The following is a 23,346-nucleotide window of genomic DNA, read 5'->3' as shown; positions in this document are numbered from 1 at the left end:
CACCAAAAGGTCCCACAGATTCCCTCACAGGTTTTCTGCTTTTGATGTACCTTAAAAAAAATAGTTACTATAAGTTTTTGTCTCTTTGGCAAGTTGTTCTTCAAATTCTTGTTTCATTTTCGTTATCAATGCATTGCATCTAACTTGCCAGTGCTTATGTCTCTTCTTATGTTCTTCATTGGGATCCTTTTTCCATTCTTTAAAGGATCTTTGATTGGCTGCAATAGCCTCTTTCACTTCACCTTTAAACTATGCTGGCTCTCATTTTCCCTTCTTTACACCTTTGTTAATATGTGGAATACATCTGGTCTGCGCTTCCACAATGGCATTTTTAAACAACATCCACGCCTGGTTTACATTTTAGAACTTTGCCACAGACCCTTTTAGCTTCATTTTAATCATTATCCTCATTTTATCGCATCATCCTTGTGAAAATTAAATGCTGCTACAGTAGATTTCTTTAGCAATGTCACTCCAGTTAGCTCAAATTTGATCATGTTATGATCACTATTTCCTAGAGGGCCCAACATAGTTACCTCCTGTACTATGTCCTGCATTCCACTAAGGACCAAATTTAAAATATCTCCCTCTGTTGTCAGTTCCCGGACCAGTTGCTCCAAGAAACTGTCATTTATGATGTCTTAGACTTTTACCTCCCTAGCACTCCTTGATGCAGAATTTATCCAGTCGATGTTGGGGTAGATGAAATCAAGTGGGAGTGTGTGGTGCAGTGGTTATATCTACAGCCTTGGCACTCTGAGGTTGTGGGTTCAAATCCTGCACTGCTCCTTGTGATCCTGGGCAAGTCACTTAATCCCCATTGCCCCAGGTATATTAGATAAAGTGGGAGACCGCCGGGACAGTTAGGGAATAATGCTTGAGTACCTGAATAATTTGTAATCCGCATAGAATTGTAGGATATGCGGAATATAAATTATTATTTTAAAAACAAAACCAAAAAAAGTACAACAAAAAGAACATACTCTATAAACAACTATAGGACACACACACACACACACCCGGCTGAGATAAACATCCGAGAAATTCACTTAATACTACATTCAAACTTAATGTCTCTCAATGGCGATATCCAGGAACTAGAGCAACATCCTACCAGCAGGCAAACTTCAGAAAAGACCCTTCAGTGGCCCCCCAGTCTCTCAATGTCCATTGAATGAGCATTATCGAGCAGCTAAATACTTTTTCTTTTCTTTGCCTGGCACTTGGATGTAAAGTTTTTGTATGAACTGTGTCTGCAGTTATATGGAATAATTCCTTCCTGTGCTGAGATTACTATATGAACTTGCAGAAGAAGAAAATGAACGTAATGAAGAAACACACCACGCCCCACAGGAGGAAGACAAGAGAGACAATACACAAAAGTCTGCAGAACGAGAAGGGGACGGAAAGGATAATGAATCGCAAGGGAAACCAACAAGAAAACAAATCCATCGAGACTTAAACTGTATGTACACTAATGCAAGAAGCCTGACGAAAAAAATGGGGGAACTAGAAACCAGGGCCAAAGATGAGAACCTAGACATCATAGCAATCACGGAAACATGGTGGAACGAGGACAACAAATGGGATACAGCACTACCAGGGTACAAGCTCTACCGAAGAGACAGGACACATCAGAAAGGAGGAGGAATAGCACTTTACGTAACGGATACAATTCAATCGATCGGAGTGGACACACCAACAATTAATGGCCAACTGGAATCAATATGGGTTAAAATACCAGGAAGAAAGGGAACCGAGATAAAGATGGGGCTGTACTACCGCCCGCCCGGGCAAACAGAAGCAATAGATGAAGAACTGAGAGCCGAGTTGAGGCGAGAATGTAAAAACGCAAACACCATAGTTATGGGAGATTTCAACTACCCAGGGATAGACTGGAGCCATGGAGTTTCCAATTGTTCAAAGGAATTGGAGTTCCTAGAGGCTGTAGGGGACTGCTACTTGGAACAGCTCGTCAAAGAACCAACGAGAGGGGCAACTATTCTGGATTTAATCCTCAATGGGCTGAGAGGACCTGCCCAAGAAGTGGAAGTAGCGGGACCTTTAGGGAACAGTGACCACAACACGATCCAATTCAAAGTTGAACTAAGTATGCCAAAGGGGAGGAGAACCACTGTAACAACGTTCAACTTCAGGAAAGGGAATTATGATGCCATGAGACACATGGTAAAGAGAAAACTCAAGAACAGCTCCAGAAAGGCACTGACAGTGAACCAAGCCTGGACCTTATTTAAGGACACAGTGAACGAGGCGCAAAGCCGGTATATACCCAGATTTAGAAAAGGGGGCAGAAAGAATCAAGCAAAAGACCCAGCATGGTTAACAAAAGAAGTTAAGAAGGTGGTAGGAGATAAGAAAAAATCCTTCAGGACATGGAAAAAGGATAAAACTGAGGAAAATTGGAAAGAGCACAGGAAGCACCAAAAAGAATGTCACCGCGTAGTCAGAACAGCAAAGAGAGAATATGAAGAGAAACTTGCAAAGGAGGCACGGAACTTTAAACCTTTCTTTCGATATGTGAAAGGGAAACAGCCGGTGAGGGAGGAGGTGAGACCCCTGGATGAGGGGGATAGGAAAGGAGTGGTAAAGGAGGAAAAGGAAGTGGCGGACAGATTAAACACGTTCTTCTCGTCGGTCTTCACGAAAGAGGACACATCCAATGTTCCAGAACCGGAAAAATTCTTCAAGGGGGACCAAGAGGAAAAATTATCGTGCATGGAGGTAAGCCTCGAAGACGTACTCAAACAGATAGATAGGCTAAAAACTGACAAATCGCCGGGCCCGGACGGAATTCACCCAAGAATACTAAAAGAACTTAGAAATGAAATAGCGGAGTTACTGCAGCAGATTTGTAACCTATCCCTGAAAACAGGGGTAATACCGGAAAACTGGAGGATAGCAAATGTTACACCTATCTTCAAGAAGGGAACCAGAGGCGACCCGGGGAATTATAGACTGGTCAGCTTGACCTCAGTTCCGGGAAAGATGGCCGAATCATTGATCAAGAACAGTATCAGTGAGCACATAGAAAAAAATAAGCTGATGAGAACAAGCCAGCATTGTTGCTGCACTTCTTCAAGGGGATAAGCGGACATTTGGACAAAGGTGACCCCATAGATATAGTATACCTAGACTTCCAGAAAGCCTTCGACAAGGTACCTCATGAGCGCCTTCTAAGGAAACTGTGGAACCACGGGGTGGAAGGGGACATACACAGATGGATCAAAAACTGGCTGGCAAACAGGAAACAGAGGGTAGGAGTAAAGGGACACTATTCTGACTGGAAAGGGGTCACAAGTGGCGTCCCACAAGGGTCAGTGCTGGGATCGCTGCTATTCAATATATTTATTAATGACTTGGAAACAGGGACAAAGTGTGAAGTTATAAAATTTGCGGATGACACAAAACTCTCCGGTTAGGTTAGATCTGTAGAGGAATGTAAAAAACTCCAAAGGGACCTGGACAAACTGAGTGAGTGGGCAGATAAATGGCAGATGAGTTTTAATGTGGAGAAATGTAAAGTTATGCACATAGGGAAAGGGAACCTGATGTACAACTACACGATGGGGGGGATGACATTGGGAAAAGGCAACCTAGAAAAGGACTTGGGGGTTTTGGTGGATAAAACAATGAAACCGGCAGCACAATGTGCAGCGGCCTCAAAAAAGGCGAACAGAATATTGGGCATTATCAAAAAAGGTATCGCTACCAGAACCAAGGAAGTTATCCTCCCGCAGTACAGGGCAATGGTGCGACCGCATCTGGAGTACTGCGTCCAGTACTGGTCGCCGTACCTGAAGAAAGATATGGCGATACTCGAGAGGGTCCAGAGAAGAGCAACAAAAATGATAAAGGGCATGGAAAACCTCTCATATGCTGAGAGGCTGGAGAAGCTGGGGCTCTTTTCCCTGGAAAAGCGGAGACTTAGAGGGGATATGATAGAAACTTATAAGATCATGAAGGGTATAGTGAAGGTAGAGAGGGACAGGTTCTTCAGACTGGCGGGGGCAACAAAAACTAGAGGACACTCAAAAAAATTGAAGGGAGATAGGTTCAGAACAAATGCTAGGAAGTTCTTCTTCACCCAGAGGTTGGTGGACACCTGGAATGCGCTTCCAGAGGGGGTAGTTGAGCAGAGTACGGTTTTGGGTTTCAAAAAGGGATTGGACGAGTTCCTAAAGGGTAAGGGAATCCAGGGGTACAATTAGAGGGTTACTATACAAGACAAAATGCTCTTGAGTAATAGATCACTACAGGTCATTGACCTGGGGGGCTGCCGCGGGAGCGGACTGCTGGGCATAATGGACCTATGGTCTGACTCGGCAGAGGCAATGCTTATGTGCTTATAAGTAAAAAGTGATCTAGAATATCACATTGTGGAATATAGCTAAGTGGAGTTTTTTCAACCAATGAAGCTCAATTGAGGTTTTCTCTCCACTTTTTAATAATTTTTCCTGTAATTCTCCTGCAGTTTGACTTTCAGTATAGTATTAAGTGAATTTCTCAGCTCTTTACCTCAGCCTGGGGGGGCTCCTATAGGTTGTTTATAGAGTACAGTATGTTCTTTTTGCTGTAGTTGATTTATCGTACTCTCTCTCATATTTTGGGGTAGTTGAAATCACCCATTATTATGCTGTTGTCCAATTTGCCAGCTTTCCTGATCTGTGAAAACATTTCTTCATCTGCTTATTCTGTACAGTGGGATGGTAGTATAACCCCATCCGTATATTCTTTCCCTTCTCACATGGAATTTTTAGCCATATGGATTCCACACTGCAGTGTTGCTTAGAATGTTTCTTTTGTTTGATTCAATTCCATCTTTAACATATAGCACCACCCTCCCCCCCCTCCAATTTCATCTACTCTTATCATTGCAATATAATTTGTACCCAGGTAATCCTAGTATTTTTGAAAAAAGTAAACAAGTGATTCACATCTACCCATTTTGTTCCACTTAGTATTTTATAGACCTCTATCCAGAGGCGTACCTAGGGTATGTGACATCCGGGGCCCATTGTTGTTTGACACCCCTGCCATCATTTTTGAGACCCCCCCCCCCCCATGTAAAAAAATATTTTTAGTAATGTTCCTCCCAGGTGCTAGCCATGAGGGGGTGTTCCCGGCCTAGGAGTCATGGTCCAGGAACTTCCCTTCTCACGGCCCGATGCCAAGGCTCTGGATAGTCCCCATGGCCCAGCATGTTCCCAGCCTTCTCTCCCTTTACCTTCCGTGAAGCTGAAAAAACTGCTGGCCTCGGCAGTGATTCAGCTACGTCGCCCGCGGCTCCCCTTCCTGCTTTCCGTGTCTGCCTCTGCAATCCACCCGGGTGGAAACAGGAAGTTGCATCATTGGCAGATGTGGAAAGCAAGTAGGGGAGCCATGGGCGACGTAGCTGAATCACTGCCGAGGCTGGCAGTTTTTTTCAGCTTCACGGATGGTAAAGGGAGAGAAAGCTGGGAACATGCAGGGCCACAGGGACTATCCAGAGCCTTGGCATCGGACCGTGAGAAGGGAAGTTCCTGGACTATGACTCCCAGACCGGGAACACCCCCCCCATGGCTGGAACCCGAGGCGGATCGCCCCCCCCCCCCTTGGTACGCCACTGCCTCTGTCATATCAACTATCTCTTCTCCAAACTGAAGAGCCCTAGCCTTTGTAGCCTTTCCTCATAGGGAAGTCGACCCATCATTTTAATTTTGTTCTAAGAAGTGGTAACCAAAATTGAACAAAATATTTGAGGTATGGTTGCACCTTGGAGTGATACTAAGGCATTATCATATTCTCACTTTTGTTCTCCATTCTTTTTTAATAATTCCTAACAATCTATTTACTTTCTTATTCACCACTGCATGCTGAACAGAGGGTTTCAACATATCATCAACAACAATATAATACAATACAACATTTATTTATATTCCATAAATACCTCAACAAAGTTCATTGTGGTTTAACATTAATAAGAAGTAGAGACAATATCCAGAAATACAATCTTAAAATCAACACTGAATCTACTGCTCCTTTAATACATGTTCATTAAAACTTTTATAGTTATTCTCTGAAGTCATATGGTCTGATAAGTTTTTTCAAAGTTTTGTAACTTGATATGCAACTGTAGAAGTACTTTATTCCTCTAAACCTCTGGAAATCGAAATGGAGAATTCTGTCTTAAGACATATAAGATAGTGCTTCTCCTTGATATATTTAAACATCATGCAAAAATCAGCACATGGACATTTTGGGTGGGCAAAACGTCTAAGTGCCGATTTTTGGATGTCCAACAGTTTCAATTATGCCCCTAAATATCAACTAGCTCTCCTCTGTTCACATGTTTATTCACCCTTTCAAAGAAATGTAGTGGGTTGTTGTGCCAAGATTTCCTTTAGCCAGGGCTGGATTAAAGGGAAGGCCCAGTAGGCACATGCCTAGGGCCCAAAATGGTCAGGGGGCCCGCTGAAGGAGGGCAAAGAGACCACTAAAAATTTTTTTTTCAAACGGCAACGGGCCCTCCTCCCCAGCATCGATCGGCAACACAGCCCCCTTCCCAGCATCGATTGGCAACACAGGCCCTTTCCCGCTGACCCTCCTATCTCTCCCTCCCATTCGAACCCCCTCCCACTGCGAGACGACCGACCGACAAACCTCCCTCTAGCAGCGTCGGCAGCGGCAGCACTCTACACAGGCTGCTTCAGGGTCTTCTCCTGCCAGTGATTCCCTCTGCTGGGTCATTGATGACGTTATCAGTGACAAGGCAGAGGGAATCCATGGCAGGAGAAGGCCGTAAAGCAGCCTGTTTAGAGTGCTGCCGCTGCTAACGCTGCTGGAGGGTGGTTTGTCGGTCAGTCATCTCACGGTGGGAGGGTTGGCGGGGTTCACATGGGAGGTAGAGGGTCAGCGGGGGTTTGGGGGAAGCGGTCTGCCTTAGGTGCTCCATTAACTTCTTCGGACAGCAACAGCGTTTACAATTCACTGCTGTTGCTGGCTTCAGGCCTTCCTCTTTGCCGGGTCCTGCCTACTTCCTGTTTCCATGAAGGCAGGACCCAACAGAGAAGAATTATGAATGCTGCCTCTGCCCGAAGAAGTTCATGATGCCAGGCCTTGGGTGACAGAAGGAGGAAAGGGAGCAGAGGAGGAGAGAATTGCTGCACCCAACTGGAGGGAGAAAGAGAGGAAGAAGAAAGATGAGGGAGGGAATGAAAGGAGATGCCAGGGCTTGGAGGGAAGGGAGAAAGGAAGAGATGCCAGGGCATGGAGGGAAGAGAGGAAGAGATGCCAGGGCATGGAGGGAAGGAGGAAGGTATGCCAGACCAAGGGAAAAGGAAGGGGGAAAGGAAGGAGGTGAAGTCAGAGCATGGAGAGGGAGGGAGAGATGGAAGAAAAGGAAAGGAGGAGATGCCAGGGAATCAGGAAAAGGAAGATGCCAGACCATGGGATGGGAAGGAAAGAAAAGAGAAGAGAGAGATGCCAAAGCACAGGGGAAGGGGTGGTGATAGAGAGAGAAAAATGGAGAGGTGGCAGAGCTGAAATCAATTATGTACAAAGGAGAGAAGGGGCACAGGATAGACAGTTTACGGAAGGAGCATAGAAAGAGGGAAGATGCCATATGGAACGGGGAGAGGGCGGACAGTGGATGGAAGAGGCTGATGCTTCATGAAACACAGAGAGAGGACAGATGCTGGCTAGAAAAAAGAGAGTGAAGACAAGATGATTAAAGCAGAAACAACAAAAGGTAGAAAAAAAAATTTGTTGCTTTAGAATGAAATAGTATTGTAGTTGTATTGATAAAACTTTTATAAACAGAAAATAAGGTAATCTTTTTATTGTCTAATTTAAATACATTTTTTTACTAACTTTTAGAGACGAAAACCCCCTTTCTCAGGTCAGGACAGTATAATATAATAGCAGAACTAAAGAAGGAGGCTATGACCTCTGAAAGTTAATTGAAAATGGATTAGTCCAATAAAGTGGTATATTCTTATTTTTTATTTTTGTTTTATTTCTATTTGTTCATTTGTAAAGTGGTGATTATCAGTTTCTTCAAATTTACATCTGCTATATTATATTTTGCAGAGTATTAGGGGGCTATGTCATTGTTTCTGTGGTGTTTCACTGTATGCAGTTTGACTTCTTGGCGGTTCAGTATTACCTTTATCTATTCTACTTATTTCTATTTTTAGTTTGTGATTACTTATTCCATACTGGGTAAGGATGTATCTGTGTTCTGTATGTATGAAAGGCATGGTTGTCTGTTAGCGTTGATTAGCCTTGTTTGGCTAAATGCATCAGGCATAGTTCTTGAGAGCACCTTGAATAAACGTGATTTGAATCCCCTTATTTTCTGCCGATCTTCTTTTGTTTCATGTTGGATTCTTTGGTGGACTGCTTGCCTTGCTGTTTTATTACAAGTTAACATACATGGAGTGGAACGTACTAGAGGAGTTACAGATTTGGTTGTTTATACATACATATAGGTTACAGTTGGTTGACACAGAGTGAGGCAGTTGAGAGGCATTGTAAACTTGGTTATAAATATAGACTTATATTTTGGATAGTATTACTGCTTTACAATATATTTGAACACTTTAACTCTGAACCCTTTCCATTCATATCTAAAAGTCTTTGGTAAGTAGGTGGGAAGGGAAGGAAGAGGGATTTGTTCAGAGATGTTTGGGGGTTGCATAGAAGAAAAACTGTGCACTGGTATGCTAATCTTTGTTTGTTTTAAATTAAAAAAAATAAATAAATACAAGTGGAAATAAAGAAGTAAATAAGAAAACAGATAAATGGGGGGGGGGGGGCAGGAGGCAGGGCAAGGCCTGTGGGGTCCAGTATACTTGTGTGCCTAGGGACCCTCGAAGAATTAATCCTGCCCTGTCTTTAGCTAAAACCAATTTTGATTTTGTCTCATTAATCCATGCCTATGTATATGTTCAATAATTTAGTTCCAATATGCTGCTACTACTACTACTTCTATTAATTATTTTTATAGCACTATCAGACATATACAGTGCTGTACAGAGTCACAAAGAAGAAGAAAACAGTCCCTGTTTGAAAGAGCTTAAAATCTAAACAGCCAAGACCAATCTAAACAGCCAAGGATGTCATGGATACATAACGTGACCATTTATTTTTTTCATCAAAAGGGGACATCTATTAATTGTCAGTCCCGCCCCCAATCCTGCCCTAGCCCCGCCTCAACCCTGCCCTAACCCCACCCACAATCCTGCCCCCAATTTCTTCCATTTATTTTTCATGTACACATAATATCTTCATATTAATTCATAATGGTAACCTTAAAATTAAAAAAAAATACAAAGCACACTATACGCAGAAAAAATGTTAATTATCATTTATATTTGAGGGGTTTTCAAAGATGTCAAGGCAAATGACTTTAAAATATGCAATGTCACCTCAGTAACTATAGAAAATAGACAAATATAGTGCAAAATATAGACAGCAGATATAAATTCTTAAAACTGACACCTTTTGATCACTAAATTGAAAATAAAATCATTTTTCCTACCTTTGCTGTCTGGTGATTTCATGAGTCTCTGGTTTTGTTTCCTTCTGACTTTGTATCCTTTCTTTCATTTCTTTCTTTCTGCACTCAGGCCCAACAATTGTCTCTTTCTATTCCCTCTCTCCTTCCTTCCTATATCCTTAGTGCCTCCTTCCCATGTCCATAGTGCCCCCAGTGCCTCTGTCCTGTGTCATTAGTGCCTGCCAGTCTACCTCCCTGCTGCGCTGATTCAAATTCTGGGCCGCTTCTGCTGCCTCTTGCCTTCTTCCCGATGTCAATTTTGACATCGGAGAGGAAGTTGGGCCAGCCAGGCAGCGATTGGCTGGGCCGGAACGTCCTCTTTGACATCAACATTGACATCGGGAAGAAGGCAAGAAGCAGCGGCGGCGGCGGCCTAGAGTTTGAATCAGTGCGGCAGGGAGGGAAAGTGATCACCTGTCCTGGTGTCCCCACACACATCTTCGGGACGCTGTCCCTAAAAACAGGACATTTCGGTGTCCCGAAGCGGTGGGTCAGGACAACGGGATGGTCGGTCCGAAAACGGGACTGTCCCATTGAAAAAGGGACGTACGGTCACCTTATGGATACAGTTAAGGGAAACAGTTAATCAGCTGCCTGGGTTGGAGGGCAGAGGAGTAGGGTTAAGGATTGAAGGATATTTCAAAAAGATGGGTTTTTAGTCTGCTTTTAAACAAGGGAAGGGAAGGGGCTTGGCGGACAAACTCAGGTAATTTATTCCAGGCATAGGAGGCAGTTAGATGAAAGGAACAAAGTGTGGAATTAGCAATGGCGGAGAAGGATACAACTAAGAGCAGCTTATCTGAGGAACGGAGTTCTCTGGGAAGTGTATAAGGAGAGAGAAGAGAGGAGAGATATTGAGGGGCAACAGAATTTACACATTTGTAGGTCAGCAATAGGAGCTTCAACTATATGTGATGGCGAATAGGGAGCCAGTAAAGTGATTTAAGGAAAGGGCATAGGATGAAATTAAGAAGTAGTGATAGGCTCAAGAATAATGTAAGAAAATACTTCTTTACAGAAAGGTTGGAAGATGCATGGTGGAGGTGGTGGAGATGAAGACTATCTGATTTCAAGATAGCGAGGGACAGGCATGTGGGATCTCTCAGGAAGAGGAGGAAATAGTGGATGCTGTAGAGGGGGCTACTCCTTGCAAAAAGAAAGAAATAGAGATGAGTATAAATTTGATTGGATTTTATACTCGATTAATCCTACTATAAGAATTATAGAGGTTATTTTAGATCAAATTTCACAATTAATTCAAATACAGATGATTTAGGGGGTCCTTTTATCACCTGCAGTAGGGGTTTAATGCGCGTAATATCGAACGTTAAACCGCCTGCCGCACTAGCTGCTAACACCTGCATTGAGCAGGCATTAGTTTTTTAGCCAGCCGCGGGGGTTAGCGCGTGATGAAATGTCCGACGTGCTAACCCCGCTAGCACGGCTTGATAAAAGGACCCCTTAATAATGAAATATTTCTATATGTTGTGGAAATTATGGACTATTTTAAAATATGGATCATATTTTAAAGTTTCTTCTTTTAGATCTGTTGATAAAGCCATTAATTCTAAGTATTTTGGATTATTGTAATATAGTTTACTTAGCAGGTTATCAGAAAAATCCTCATAGATGCCGCATCATACAAAATATGGTAGTACGATTGTTTTTCAATCTGAAAAAATCTGATCATGTGACACTTTATTACCAAAGACTACATTGGTTACTAGTCGAGGCTAGAGTCAGATTTAAGTTTGGTTGTATATGCTATAAAGTCATACATAGTTTAGTACCTGATTATCTTATGAAAACATTTTTTATTCATTAATTCACAATGCCCAAGACGTAATTGTAATTTATTTGTTTGTCCATTGGTAAAGGGTCGTTTATACAAGAGCTATTTCCAATGACCCCTATCTTTTCAGGCAGCTTCTTGTGACAAAGAGTTTGTAAATCTGTTAGTTAGCTCTGTCTCTTACCAGCAGTTCAGGAAATTATTGCAAACCTACTTATATAAGAATTTTTTGTAATTTCTAGGTCACTTGTTTTTACTGTTTCAATTTTCTTTTGAAACTGCATAGAACTCCTAAGGTACTGCGGTATATAAATAAATTTTTATGTTATGTTATGTACTGAATAACAGTTGTTAGAAGAGTCATCCATATTCTCTCTATCCCTGAAGGGCATCCATATTTAACAGCTGTTGTTCACTTCCTTCTTTATTTGCAGAAGTTAACATGAGTCTGGCCTGTTCAAACCTGAACAGTCAGGGCAATAGAGAAAACTAAGCTGCCTGACAGAGACATAAATCAAAGGAAAATCATTTCAAATCTACAGGTTATCTTTATTTCCTAACTTAAAAATAAAACTTTCTTTGTGTGGACAGATCAACTGTAATGGTTTTACCCTGAGTGACCAAAGAGGACTGCAAGCAGTGGGTGTAGGGATTTTTCCCAATCTTTGCCTGGTGAACCACGATTGCTGGCCAAACTGTACCGTTATAGTCAACAATGGCAAGTGAGTACCCTGCTGTTTTGTGCATTGTGGAGATGTGCCTCTGGAATGAAACATCCTTCAAATAAGTTACAAACAGTGATATAGACTATCAAACATTACTTCTGCTGTTTTCCATTAATACTTTGTCCTTTTAGCGTATATGGTAAGAACTGACGATGTGGGGCTCATTTTCAAAAAAAACATAGACATCCAAAAGACAGAATAAACCAGCATTTGGACGTCTTACTAGTCAAAACATCAAAGTATGCATTTTCGATATCTTTCTGGTCATTTTGGGCCTAATTCTGTATAGGATGTCTGATTTTAGCAGCCACCTAAATGGCTTTTGAGAATCACACATGGGCGGGCGTCCTATATAGAATCGCACCTAACCACCCCGATTCTCTAACCAGCATCCATGTCACAAACACTATTTAGAGAATCACATTGCCGCTGAGCAGATCATGGCAAAGGAATCTCCCTGCCACAATCAGCTGAGAAGCAGCGGCAGGGAACCCCCAACCCCCCCCCCTCCTCACACATACACATACACACACACACACACACACACAACCCACACAGACTGTCCACAGCAGGAGGGATGCCCAATCCCTACCTTCCACAAATGCCTAAACAATCCCCGGCAGGAAGGATGACCACTCTTTCCTGCCGCAAACCCCAAAACATCCCTGACAGGAGGGATGCCCATTCCCTCCTCCTGGAAACCCCTCCCCCCAATATTCCTGGCAGGAAGGATGTCCACTCCCACCTGCTGGCACCCCCGGAACCCATACCCCCCAAAGCTCACCTAGCCCCCCCCCCCCCTGTACCTTTAACATGAAGGTTGGCCAGAGGGATGCCTACTCCCTCTAGTCTGCAAGCCTTCTTCAGAATGGTGTGCCTTCCCCTTCCCAGTACATCCTGGGAAGCACTGTGGAGGGGCCTAAGGCCATGATTCGCCCAGTCCCTCACTATACCTGCCTCCAACATACTGATTTTTCCCTTTCAGATTTCCTCCCATTTTTCTTTTCTGCCTCTGTCCACTCAAATCTCGCCCTCTTTCATACCCTTCTCCTTCTTTTTAAATTTTCAACTATTAATTTTCCACCTCCTCTCAGTCCCTAGTGCTCCCATTTCCCATCTCACTCATTTTCCAGCCTACTGTTTCTTGCTATCTACTCTCCATTACATTTCTACCACTGTACTCACTGTTCTCTCACTCATCTTCTTATGATCTCCCTTTTAAACTCTTCTACATGGGTCACAATTCCAGATCCCCCTCCCTCTCTCTACTCATCAGGCTATAACTCCTTCTCCCTTTCTCTCCATCTCCTAGCATCTTATCACACCTCTCTTCCCTCCTGCCCTCTCATGGGTTCATCTCTCCTCCTTAATCCCCATTGTCCAACATTTTACTTCCTCTCTTTTCTATGGTTCTTCATCCCTTTACCCTTGATACTGAACAATTGAATGGAGATTTTAAAAGTAATGCTTCATCTCTCTCTCCCTTCCACCCCAACATTTCTCTCTCCCTCCCTTCCATGCCTATGTCCAACTTCTCTCCCTTTCTCTTCCCAATTGCCCTCTCATCTCAGATATCTCCCTGACTCCTTTCCTCCAGGTCCACCATCTCTCCCTTTTTCTTTCCAACTACCCTACCCTACTCTTCCATCCCATATCTCTCCCTACTTCTGCACCACTCAGGTACAATATCTCTCCCTTTTTCTTCCTTTCAAGTAAGTCTTTCCCCTTTCCTCCACACCACACCATGCCAACTTCTCTCCCTTCAGACCACTGCCCACCATCTCTCTCTCTCTCTCTCTCACTCTCTCTCTCCCTCTTCTGTTTCCATCCCCTTAAGCTCTTCCCCTTCACTTCCCTCCATGCCCAGCCTGTCAGTTCTTTTAACCCCCTTTCTACTTAAAAAAAACAACAACAGCTGCTCCAGGGGGGCTTCCTTGGCTTGGCATGTCCTCCCTTGTCTCTTTGTGCCAGTCCAACATCGCCTGCACCTATGGTCTCGTTGACAATTCATTTTTGGTGCGGGAACCGCGGTCCATAACAGCCATTCTAAAGCATTGCCTGCAGCTCCCTTCTCTGCTTTCCTTCTGCCGCAGACCATCCACAGTGATACAAATTCCTATTTCTGCCTGAGTAGACTGTGGCAAAAGGAAAACAGGGAGGGGAGCCACAGGCAGTGCTTCAGAATCGCAGCAATAGCTGGCGGTCTCCTGCAACAAAAATGGATTTGTCAATGACCAGCGTGGATAGAAGGGGGAAGATAAGCAGGCCCATGGGAGGGACAGAGCCTTAGTAGCCCTGTCTGCCCCCCTCCCCAGAACACCAGCCCTGGGACCACAAAGAATGAATGTTCCATTATCATCCTATCATTCCAAACATGCCTAGGAAGATTGATTGATTCACCCAAATACATGCACACTTCCTATACTAACTAAGTCAGTTCCTTATACCTTGTTTAACTGTAAAAACAACTTGCCTTGAGTTTAGCCTTCCATCTGTTTATCCCATCGCACTCTGTACCATGCATTTTGTCCCCATCTAATATCTGCTTTTGACCCCTCAGCTATAGGATATGCTGTATTATAGAAAAGTATTAGCGTCATATCTGTTATTTGAAAGTTCTATTTTGTGCTTTTTAGATGCTTCATAAGAATTATACAGTAGTAGTACTAGTACTAATACTAATATTCAAATCCAGACTAAAAGCCCACCTTTTTGAGATTATTTTTAACTCATAATCCCCTTACCCCATAGCACCCACTGTAGCCTCCTTGTGACCCTGGGTAGGTTGCTTGGCATTCCATTGTCCCAGATACATAAAAACCCTTAGGGCTCCTTTTTATTAAACGTGGTTTCTACCGCGAGCCAGTGAGATAAATGCTTTGACACTGATAGGAATTCTATGAGCGTCAAAGTACTTACTTCGCCAGCCCCACAGTAGAAACCTTTACTACCATTTAGTAAAATCTAGCATTAGACTGTGAGCCCACTAGGGACAGAGATAGTACCTGCTTAATCTGTACAGCACTGTGTATGCCTTGTAGTGCTATAGAAATTATTAACAGTAATAGTAGTAGTATTATGCCTCCCTTTTAATATGTATTATATCTCTCTTCTTTGAATTCCAGTGCTGTTAATAAGTATATTTTTGAAACTGTTTCATGGTAGTCCTATTATTAAGTTTCAATATACCGAATTTAACTCTACCTCATTCATTATATTTATATTTGGTCTTTTTACTACTGTTATGTTGTCAACAAAAATGTAAGTTTTATATTAAATTACACCTGCTGTACACCGCCTTGGGTGATTCTCTTCATAAAGGCAGTTAATAAATCTCAATAAATTAATAACCCCCTTCTTTACAAAGTCGTGCTAGTGTTTTATAGCGCTGGCTGATGCAGTAACTGCTCTGACGCTCATAGAATTCCTATGAGCATCGGAGCTGTTACTGTGGCGGCCAGTGCTAAAAACGTAAGCGCAGCTTTGTAAAGGAGAGGATAAATTTGGCTCTGCCAGGCCTCAGACCCAAGTATATTAACTGTTGCTCGAGGTGGAAGTAACTGTGAGGAGCAGAACTAGACCCTCTTAAGAACAATTATAGTTTATGTAAATCTCCAGTCTTTTTTTTTTTTTTTTTTTTTTTTTTAAAAACTATAGTAGTAAAAATTACAATAAATGAGTTGTTACTGTATGCAAAAGAAAAGTCTCTGTGCATATTTGAGTTTGACGATTCAATGGTTTTCTTTAATGTCCGAACCAGAAGATAGAAAAAACAATTCCTCATGGGATTAAGAAAAGGAAAAAAACAGTAGGGAAGACCAAGAAAGGACCAAGGAGACCTGATGCAAATGAGAATCCTTTGTTAAATTCAACAGAAGGATTCAAAGCACTCAACAGAGACCATGTTTCAATACAGGAGCCTGCATCAGGAATCCAAAGTTCTGGTGGAATAAATAAAACAGCTAAACTATTGAAATGTAACACAGAATTGATTGGTAAAATTTGTGTAAGTAAAACACCGAGTAGTACAGACCACAGGCTGCAAAATAGTACTTGGGCCGCCTGTGGCCCCCCAGGCCGTGAGTTTGAGACCATTGCCCTAGAGGGAAGGAGAGACAGGGGAGAGATGATTCAGACGTTCAAGTACTTGAAAGGTATTAATGTAGAACAAAATCTTATCCAGAGAAAGGAAAATGGTACAAACCAGAGGGTATAATTTGAAGCTGAGGGGTGGTAGACTCAAGAGTCTACTCAAGAGTAAGGAAATTCTTCTTTACAGAGAGGGTGGTGGATGACCCCAAGAGAGGTAGTGGAGAGGAAAACGGTGAGAGTTCAAAAAAGCATGGGATGAACACAGAGGATCTAGAATCAGAAAACAATAGTAAATATTGAAGAACTAAGGCCAGTACTGGGTAGACTTGCATGGTCTGTGTCTGTTTATGGCTGTTTGGTTGAGGATGGGCTGGGGAGGGCTTCAATGGCTGGGATGGTGTAGATGGGCTGGAGTGAACTTTGATGGAGACTTCAGTAGTTGGACCCTAAGCACAGTACCAGACAGAGCTTTTGGATTCTTGCCCAGAAATAGCTAAGAAGATAAAATATATATATATTTTTTAAATTGAATCAGGTTGGGCAGACTGGATGGACCATTTCGGTCTTTATCTGCCGTCATCTACTATGTTACTATGTATGTTACTACTTTTAATTTGGTGACACTTCATCACCTAACACTTAAGAACATAAGAATAGCCATAGTGTGTCAAAGCAAAGGTCCATCTAGTTCAGTATCCTGTTTCCAATAGTAGCTAATCCAGATCAGAAGTACCTGACAGAAATCCACTTTCATCACCTCACAGTTCATCACTGGGACACTTCATCACTCAATCCATCACATTGGACTTTTTATTTATCACATAATATTTAATCAGATATTGAAGTTAAATGTATTCAAATAATATGCATGGAAAACTTGTGGCACATGGGGAGGGATGCCAGCAAACATCCATGCCTGTTCTTTTGCACCTAAATATGAACCTTGCTCAAACAACTTACACTTAAAGAGCTCCTTATACAATTGGCATTACTGATTAGCAGTACGCTGAATGTGAAGTTCATTCAGTTCCTATGGGCCTCTTCGCATTCTGATCAGTAGTGCTGCTTTGTAAAAGGAGCCCAAAATTTTCACAAGGCTCATTTTAGGCACAGAACTGTGTTTTATCACTCAATACTTCATCTCGCACAGAAAGCTAAATGTACCCCATGAGTGCCTACTAAGGAAACTGTGGAGCCACGGAGTGGAAGGTGAAGTGCACAGATGGATCAAAAATTGGCTGAAGGACAGGAAACAGAGGGTAGGAGTAAAGGGACACTACTTTGACTGGAAAGGAGTCACGAGTGGTGTCCTACAGGGATCAGTGCTGGGATCGCTGCTATTCAACATATTCATTAATGATCTGGAATCAGGGACGAAGTGCAAGGTTATAAAATTTGCGGACAACACAAAACTCCAGTAGGGTTAGAACTGTTGAGGAATGTAAAGAACTACAAAGGGACATGAACAAACTGAGTGAGTGGGCAAATAAATGGCAAATGAGCTTCAATGTAGAGAAATGTAAAGTCTTGCACATAGGGAAAGGGAACCCAATGTATAACTATACAATGGGAGGGATGGTACTGGGGGAAGGCAACCTGGAAAAGGACTTGGGGGTTTTGGTGGATAAAAACAATGAAGCCGGCGGAACAATGCGCTGCGGCCTCAAAGAAGGTGAACAGAATGTTGGGCATTATCAAAAAAGGTATCACTACCAGAACGAAGGCAGTTATCCTGCCACTGTATCAGGCGATGGTGCGCCCGCATCTGGAGTACTGCGTCCAATACTCGTCGCCGTACCTTAAGAAGGATACGACGATGCTCGAGAGGGTCCAGAAAAGAGCAACAAGGATGATAAAAGGCATGGAAAACCTTTCATATACTGAGAGACTAGAGAAGCTAGGGCTCTTTCCTGCTAAGCACGATTCTCCAAAAAAACTTAGGTGCCTTAAATGTAGGCCTTAAAAACACTGGCCTGCATGTCAGGCACCTAAGCTTTTACATAGGCACCACTAGCCACCATTATGTAAAAAGTGCCGAAGTGTGAATGACATGCACTCTTTAAATCTTTGCAAGCATGAGCAGCTTCTCCAGGTTGCTGCTTGCACCGGTGTTGGCTTTCCCTCTGATGTCACTTCCTGGCCCCACGACCAGGAAGTGATTTCAGAGGGGATGCAGGCCAGTGCGAGCAGAAGATCAGAGAAGTTGTTCATACTGGTGAAAATTTAAAGAGGTACAAGGGGTGTGAGTATGGTAGGGGGGGGCAGAAAGGTGCTGGCATCCCCACCAAGACAGCGCCCGGGACAGTCAGTCCCCTTCCTACGCCACTGGATAGTGAGATGTCATGTGATGAGCTGGCATATTAAGGTGATGAAAATACTGTTCTTCTATGCCTTAATATGAGCCTTGTGGCAATTTTATATATAAGGTTTAGCAAGACTCATATTTAGGTGCAAAAGAACAGGCATGGATGTATGCTGGCACACCCTCATTTGCTGCATATCAGTTGAATATGTTTAGCTTGAATTTGTGATAAAGGATCACATTATGAAATATCCATGGTGAGGACGTGATACAGTGATGAAGTGCCTCAATGGTAATCTGTCAAGTGATGAAATGTCCATACACCTAGCTTTCATTGATTTTTCTATGAACAGTGCTTGGTACTTTACTTACGAGTATATACTATTCATCGTACACTAGTGATTCCAATCAATTCTATGTTACACTTCTATTGTTCTGCTGTTTTATGTATTCCACTAGAACTCTTACTGTGTGCTTCCCTGATCTGTCAAGCTGTGGCGGCAAGAGTGTGCATGCGCCAGGACTCGCGGAGCATCGGCTGCCAGGAGGAGGGCTTCAAGGGAGGCGGCTGTCGGCGGAGGGCAGACGCTGAGACAGGATGGTCTGCAGATAGACGGCTTGCTCCAGCTCGCACCTCCTTCAAAATTAAAAATAAATGGCCCACACCGCCTCTCTGCTCGCGCAGACCTCCATCAATGAAAAACGGCACTACCGGCCGAAGTTTATTTTAAAAGTTTAAAGCCGCTGCGGCAGCTCCACTCATGAGCCGCACCTGTATCGGAGAAGGCTTCTGACGCAGGCAGCGATTGTGAGAGGAGCCACCGCGGCACCTTTAAACTTAAAAATAAACTTCAAATGATAGTGCCGTTTTTCCATTTCCGGCTGTGCCCTCTCATTAACTCAGCGCTCAAGCTGGTCCCCGGCTCTTGCCAACTCGCAGGATTTGCGGACAACAGAGCAACGGTGCGGGGAGGAGAGAAGGGACGTAACCGTGACAACAGGTGCGTGCTTTTTGCATCTCTTGACTGACCGAGGTATTTTTACCCATCGCAGGATTCAACATATGTGCTGGAGGGAGGAATACATGACCTAGGAGCCCCAGATTCTAAAACCCAACCAACAATTTGCTCTGGGGAGGGGGTGGGGAGACATAAGGGGGCCACGGAGAGACAGTCAGGCATGGCACAACAGATAAATACAAGTAGGCAGGGGGCCAGGAGAAAGACAGAGAGACATACAGAAAGAAAGACAGGGGGCCAGGGAGAGAGACAGACATAAAGAAAGAAAGACAAATAGACAGGGGGCCAGAGAGACAACAGATTAATACAGGTAGGCAGGGGGCCAGGGAGAAAGACAGAGAGACATACAGAAAGAAAGACAGGGGGCCAGGGAGAGATTCTGAGAAGAGAGACAGACATAAAGAAAGAGACAGGGGGCCAGAGAGACAGATAGAATAAACACAGCCAGCATGCAAGGAGAGAGAGACAAAGAAAAAAAAGACAGCCAGTGGCCAAGGAGAGAGAGAGAAAGAAAGAATGACAAATAGACAGGGGGCCAAGGAGACAGACAGAAAGACAGACAGACAGCATCTAAGGAGAGAGCGAGAGAGAGAGAAAGAACCCCCACCCCCAGACAAACACTAGCCAAGGAGAGAGAGAGAAAGAAAGAATGACAGACAGGGGGCCAGAGAGACAGACAGAAAGAAAGACAGACAGACAGACATGGATTCTAACACCCGTTAATGTAACGGGCTTAAAGACTAGTTTAATATAAAATTCTCATTTGGGCATCAGGTCTCCTTGGTCTTTGCTTTGCCACCTCCGCTATTTTCTCCTTTTCTTTAATGTCCTGCAACCTCTTGTGAAATCCATAATGTTATTTGCTTGATGGTTTTGTTTTCCCAGAATACTGTCACATAACGAATTATCCTGCATCCTGTGTTAAGGCAATATATAACATGATTTTAAAATAATTTTTTCTTATAGAGCAATTAATGTAACTATTTTACTCCTCCCCCCCCCCCCCCTTTTTACTAAGCCACAGTAGAGGTTCTACCACAGCCTGGAGCGCTAAATGCTCCAATGCTGCTCCAACGCTCATAGAATTCCTATGAGTGTCAGAGTATTTAGTGCTCCAGGCCGCGGTAGAACCCTCTAGCGCAGCTTAGTACATGAGGGCCTTAATTTTTAAGCTGAAAAGTGTACGCAATAACTAAATCTTTCCATACAATATTTATCAATTTTGCACCCTGTACATATGCAGAAGTCTTGGGGAAATAGAATGAAACAAGAAAATGATACCATCTGAACATTGGTGCCCTTGGTTAATTTTTCTCTTGACACACCATACACCATTTCCTATAATATCAACCTCTTTATCATTTCCATAGGCTTTCTGTGTCTGACTGAATTACAGCTGCTGCCCAGCACAAACTGGAAAAACCTGACTATGCAGCAAACTTCATATTTGCAAGGCACTATAGTTTCCTCTGCTACTGAGTTCATTTGCATAAAACTGTTGTGATAGTTGTGGTTGTATCTGTAGAGCTTTCAGTTTGTCTTCCTTTTGTGCATTGTTGCTTTTCATTTTGTCTTTCAGTCATGAGGCTGTAAAGTCAATGTTTCACACTCAAATGAGGTGGGTTGGTCTGTTCAGCATATGCCTTTTTCATCGTTACCACTCACATTTCTTGTGTTGTGCTAAGGCCAGGTACCATTCATGAGATGTTAGGCTTCTGTATGAGCTTGAAGATCTTCATCCCTTCTTGTGTGTTAGAAGCCTTAAAACACCTCTTTGTTAAGTGATGCACTTTTCCTTTCCTCCAATTAATATTTGTCTCGCTCATCATACATCTTGTATGTCTCTTTCTATATATGCACATTCTTACCCTTTCCCAAATATCCGCATGAAAATTGCACAACCCAGCTAACCTTGTAAACCAAGACTTGTGAAACTACTGTGCTAATACACTAAAGAACAGTGTGTCACTCAGGTTGGAAGTTAATCTCTCCATAACATGATCTATAGACTTAACTTGATTGATTACAGCACTAGTTGGTTTTATCCTCTAGTGATACCTTCGGTATTTTTAAAGGAATTGCCTTGACTGCTATGCTGAAAATTTGGTTAACATATACTTGCTCCTCTTTTGAAGTATTTCATTTTTCTGTATATATCAAGAATAAAACCTTCTAAGGGGGCAATAATCAAAGCCCTTTCTGCAAGTAAAATACTATGTTTCCCCAGATTATTGGTCTAACCTACAATATTTACAGGCAGTATGTGCATTATTTAGGCTATATATAGTTGCAAATAGAAAAAACACACCATGAAATTATGTACTGCTGAGATGACTATTTTATTCTATTGCTGACGTTTATTTGGAAAATCTAAACATTATTATGAATATGAATGTGAATATAATGGGGTGAAAAAGCCTCAGAGTATTGAGCAATTAACCCAGCTGGGTTTCAAACGTAAACAATTCACTCGCTCCCAATAAGATCATAGGTGAAAAACGCCTTCCTTCCTATTAATGAAATAAATATACAGATATCTTATTTTTATCTCTTTTTATCTTTTTTTTATAAACGGTAGTAATGGAATAAAATAGTCATCTCAGCAGTACATAATTCCATGGTGGGTGTTTTTTCTATTTCTAGTATTTTTGGACCACATGGTTAGACAATTATTAGGATTTATTGGTTATATATAGTTGCACCCACTTAGGGCAGAGACAAGACCAGGGTGGGGTCAGGGCAGAGTTTAGAGATGCTTGTGGAAACCCAAAACAGCCCATATAATTTTTGATGGAAAAAGTGCACACAGAAAAAGCAAGTGAATTCTCCGAGTGCGATTCTTCCCAGGGTAATGCAGGAAAAGTTTGCATGGGTAAATGTACCTAGAGTTTGCACTAGTTTAGCAGGAAAAAAAGGTGGTTGCAGATAATCACAGAACTTGGAAATACATTGCCTAAGGCAGAAAATCCCCTTGGTAGAGCAATCTTCTAGTTTTGTGTCTAGGGGAGTAGTTCTACAGTAACCACAAAACCAAAGGCTTTATCACACTAGTAGCACCCAAAGAAACGATGCCAATGTTGAATATTGTAGCCACACTGCAGCCCTAGGCCGGGGCTCAGCAGCGCCTTCAGTGGCCACCAACAAAAGTACACCAGCGTGTGACCCGGATTGGAGTCACCCTGCAGGTTTTCCACATAACTCAATCAAAAGTCCAAACACGGTGGTTAGAATGGCAAAAATGCAAATTTTACTTGTCAATCATAAAAATCAGAATGGCATAAAGTTCAAAGTAACAAACAAATGTTCAAACTGGAAATAAAAAAAAGGCCAGAGAAAAACTCTGGCAGCTTTCAGGATTTTTATTCCTCATGAAATAGTTCTCTCTGTGATTTGCTCTCACACAGAGCAGCTTTACACTATAGCTTTCTTTCCCCTCCAGTCTGCTCCTCAGCAGGACTCAGGTAAGTTCATAGCATTCAACACAGTTCCTAGAGATATTCCTTTTCACTCTATCCTCTAGGCAAACATACAAAAAATTAAGCCTCCAGCCTAAAACTGTAGCAGGACTGGGTAAAGAGGAGTCCACTAAGTTTGTCTTTCAGAAGCACACAAGATAGCTTGCAAAATTCCCACCTGGTTGTTGGCAAACTCTTAGCTTATCAAATAATTGTACAGTCTAGAAAAGTCTTTGCCAGGGACTAGGAGCAGAAAAGAACCTAGCCACAAAATAAGAGAAAAAAAAAAACAAAAAAACTCACAGTAGTTCAGCTCAGGCTGAGCTAACTGTCATTCCCACGTCCATCGTTTCCGTGGCTCCACATACTTCTTCAGGAGGAAGCTCCATTTGTATCTCCATG

At 42.7% G+C, this 23,346-nt stretch overlaps 1 protein-coding gene across 4 annotated transcripts in view; it reads left to right on the top strand.

Moving 5' to 3' along the window:
* Nucleotides 1-23,346, top strand: part of SMYD1 (SET and MYND domain containing 1) — a 104,555-nt gene that overhangs the window by 38,763 nt on the left and 42,446 nt on the right. For 2 of the 4 annotated variants that reach the window (XM_033952270.1, XM_033952260.1), the window contains exons 4-5: nucleotides 11,943-12,073; nucleotides 21,069-21,107. In XM_033952270.1, coding sequence (XP_033808161.1) covers nucleotides 11,943-12,073; nucleotides 21,069-21,107 — 170 coding nt within the window. The remainder of the gene's footprint in view (nucleotides 1-11,942; nucleotides 12,074-21,068; nucleotides 21,108-23,346) is intronic. The other 2 variants (XM_033952290.1, XM_033952281.1) reach the window with 1 other exon arrangement.

The sequence above is a fragment of the Geotrypetes seraphini genome, chromosome 1 (genome assembly GCF_902459505.1).
Source record: "Geotrypetes seraphini chromosome 1, aGeoSer1.1, whole genome shotgun sequence".
In the NCBI taxonomy this organism is placed as follows: domain Eukaryota; kingdom Metazoa; phylum Chordata; class Amphibia; order Gymnophiona; family Dermophiidae; genus Geotrypetes; species Geotrypetes seraphini.
This window is presented reverse-complemented; position numbering and strand designations above follow the sequence as displayed.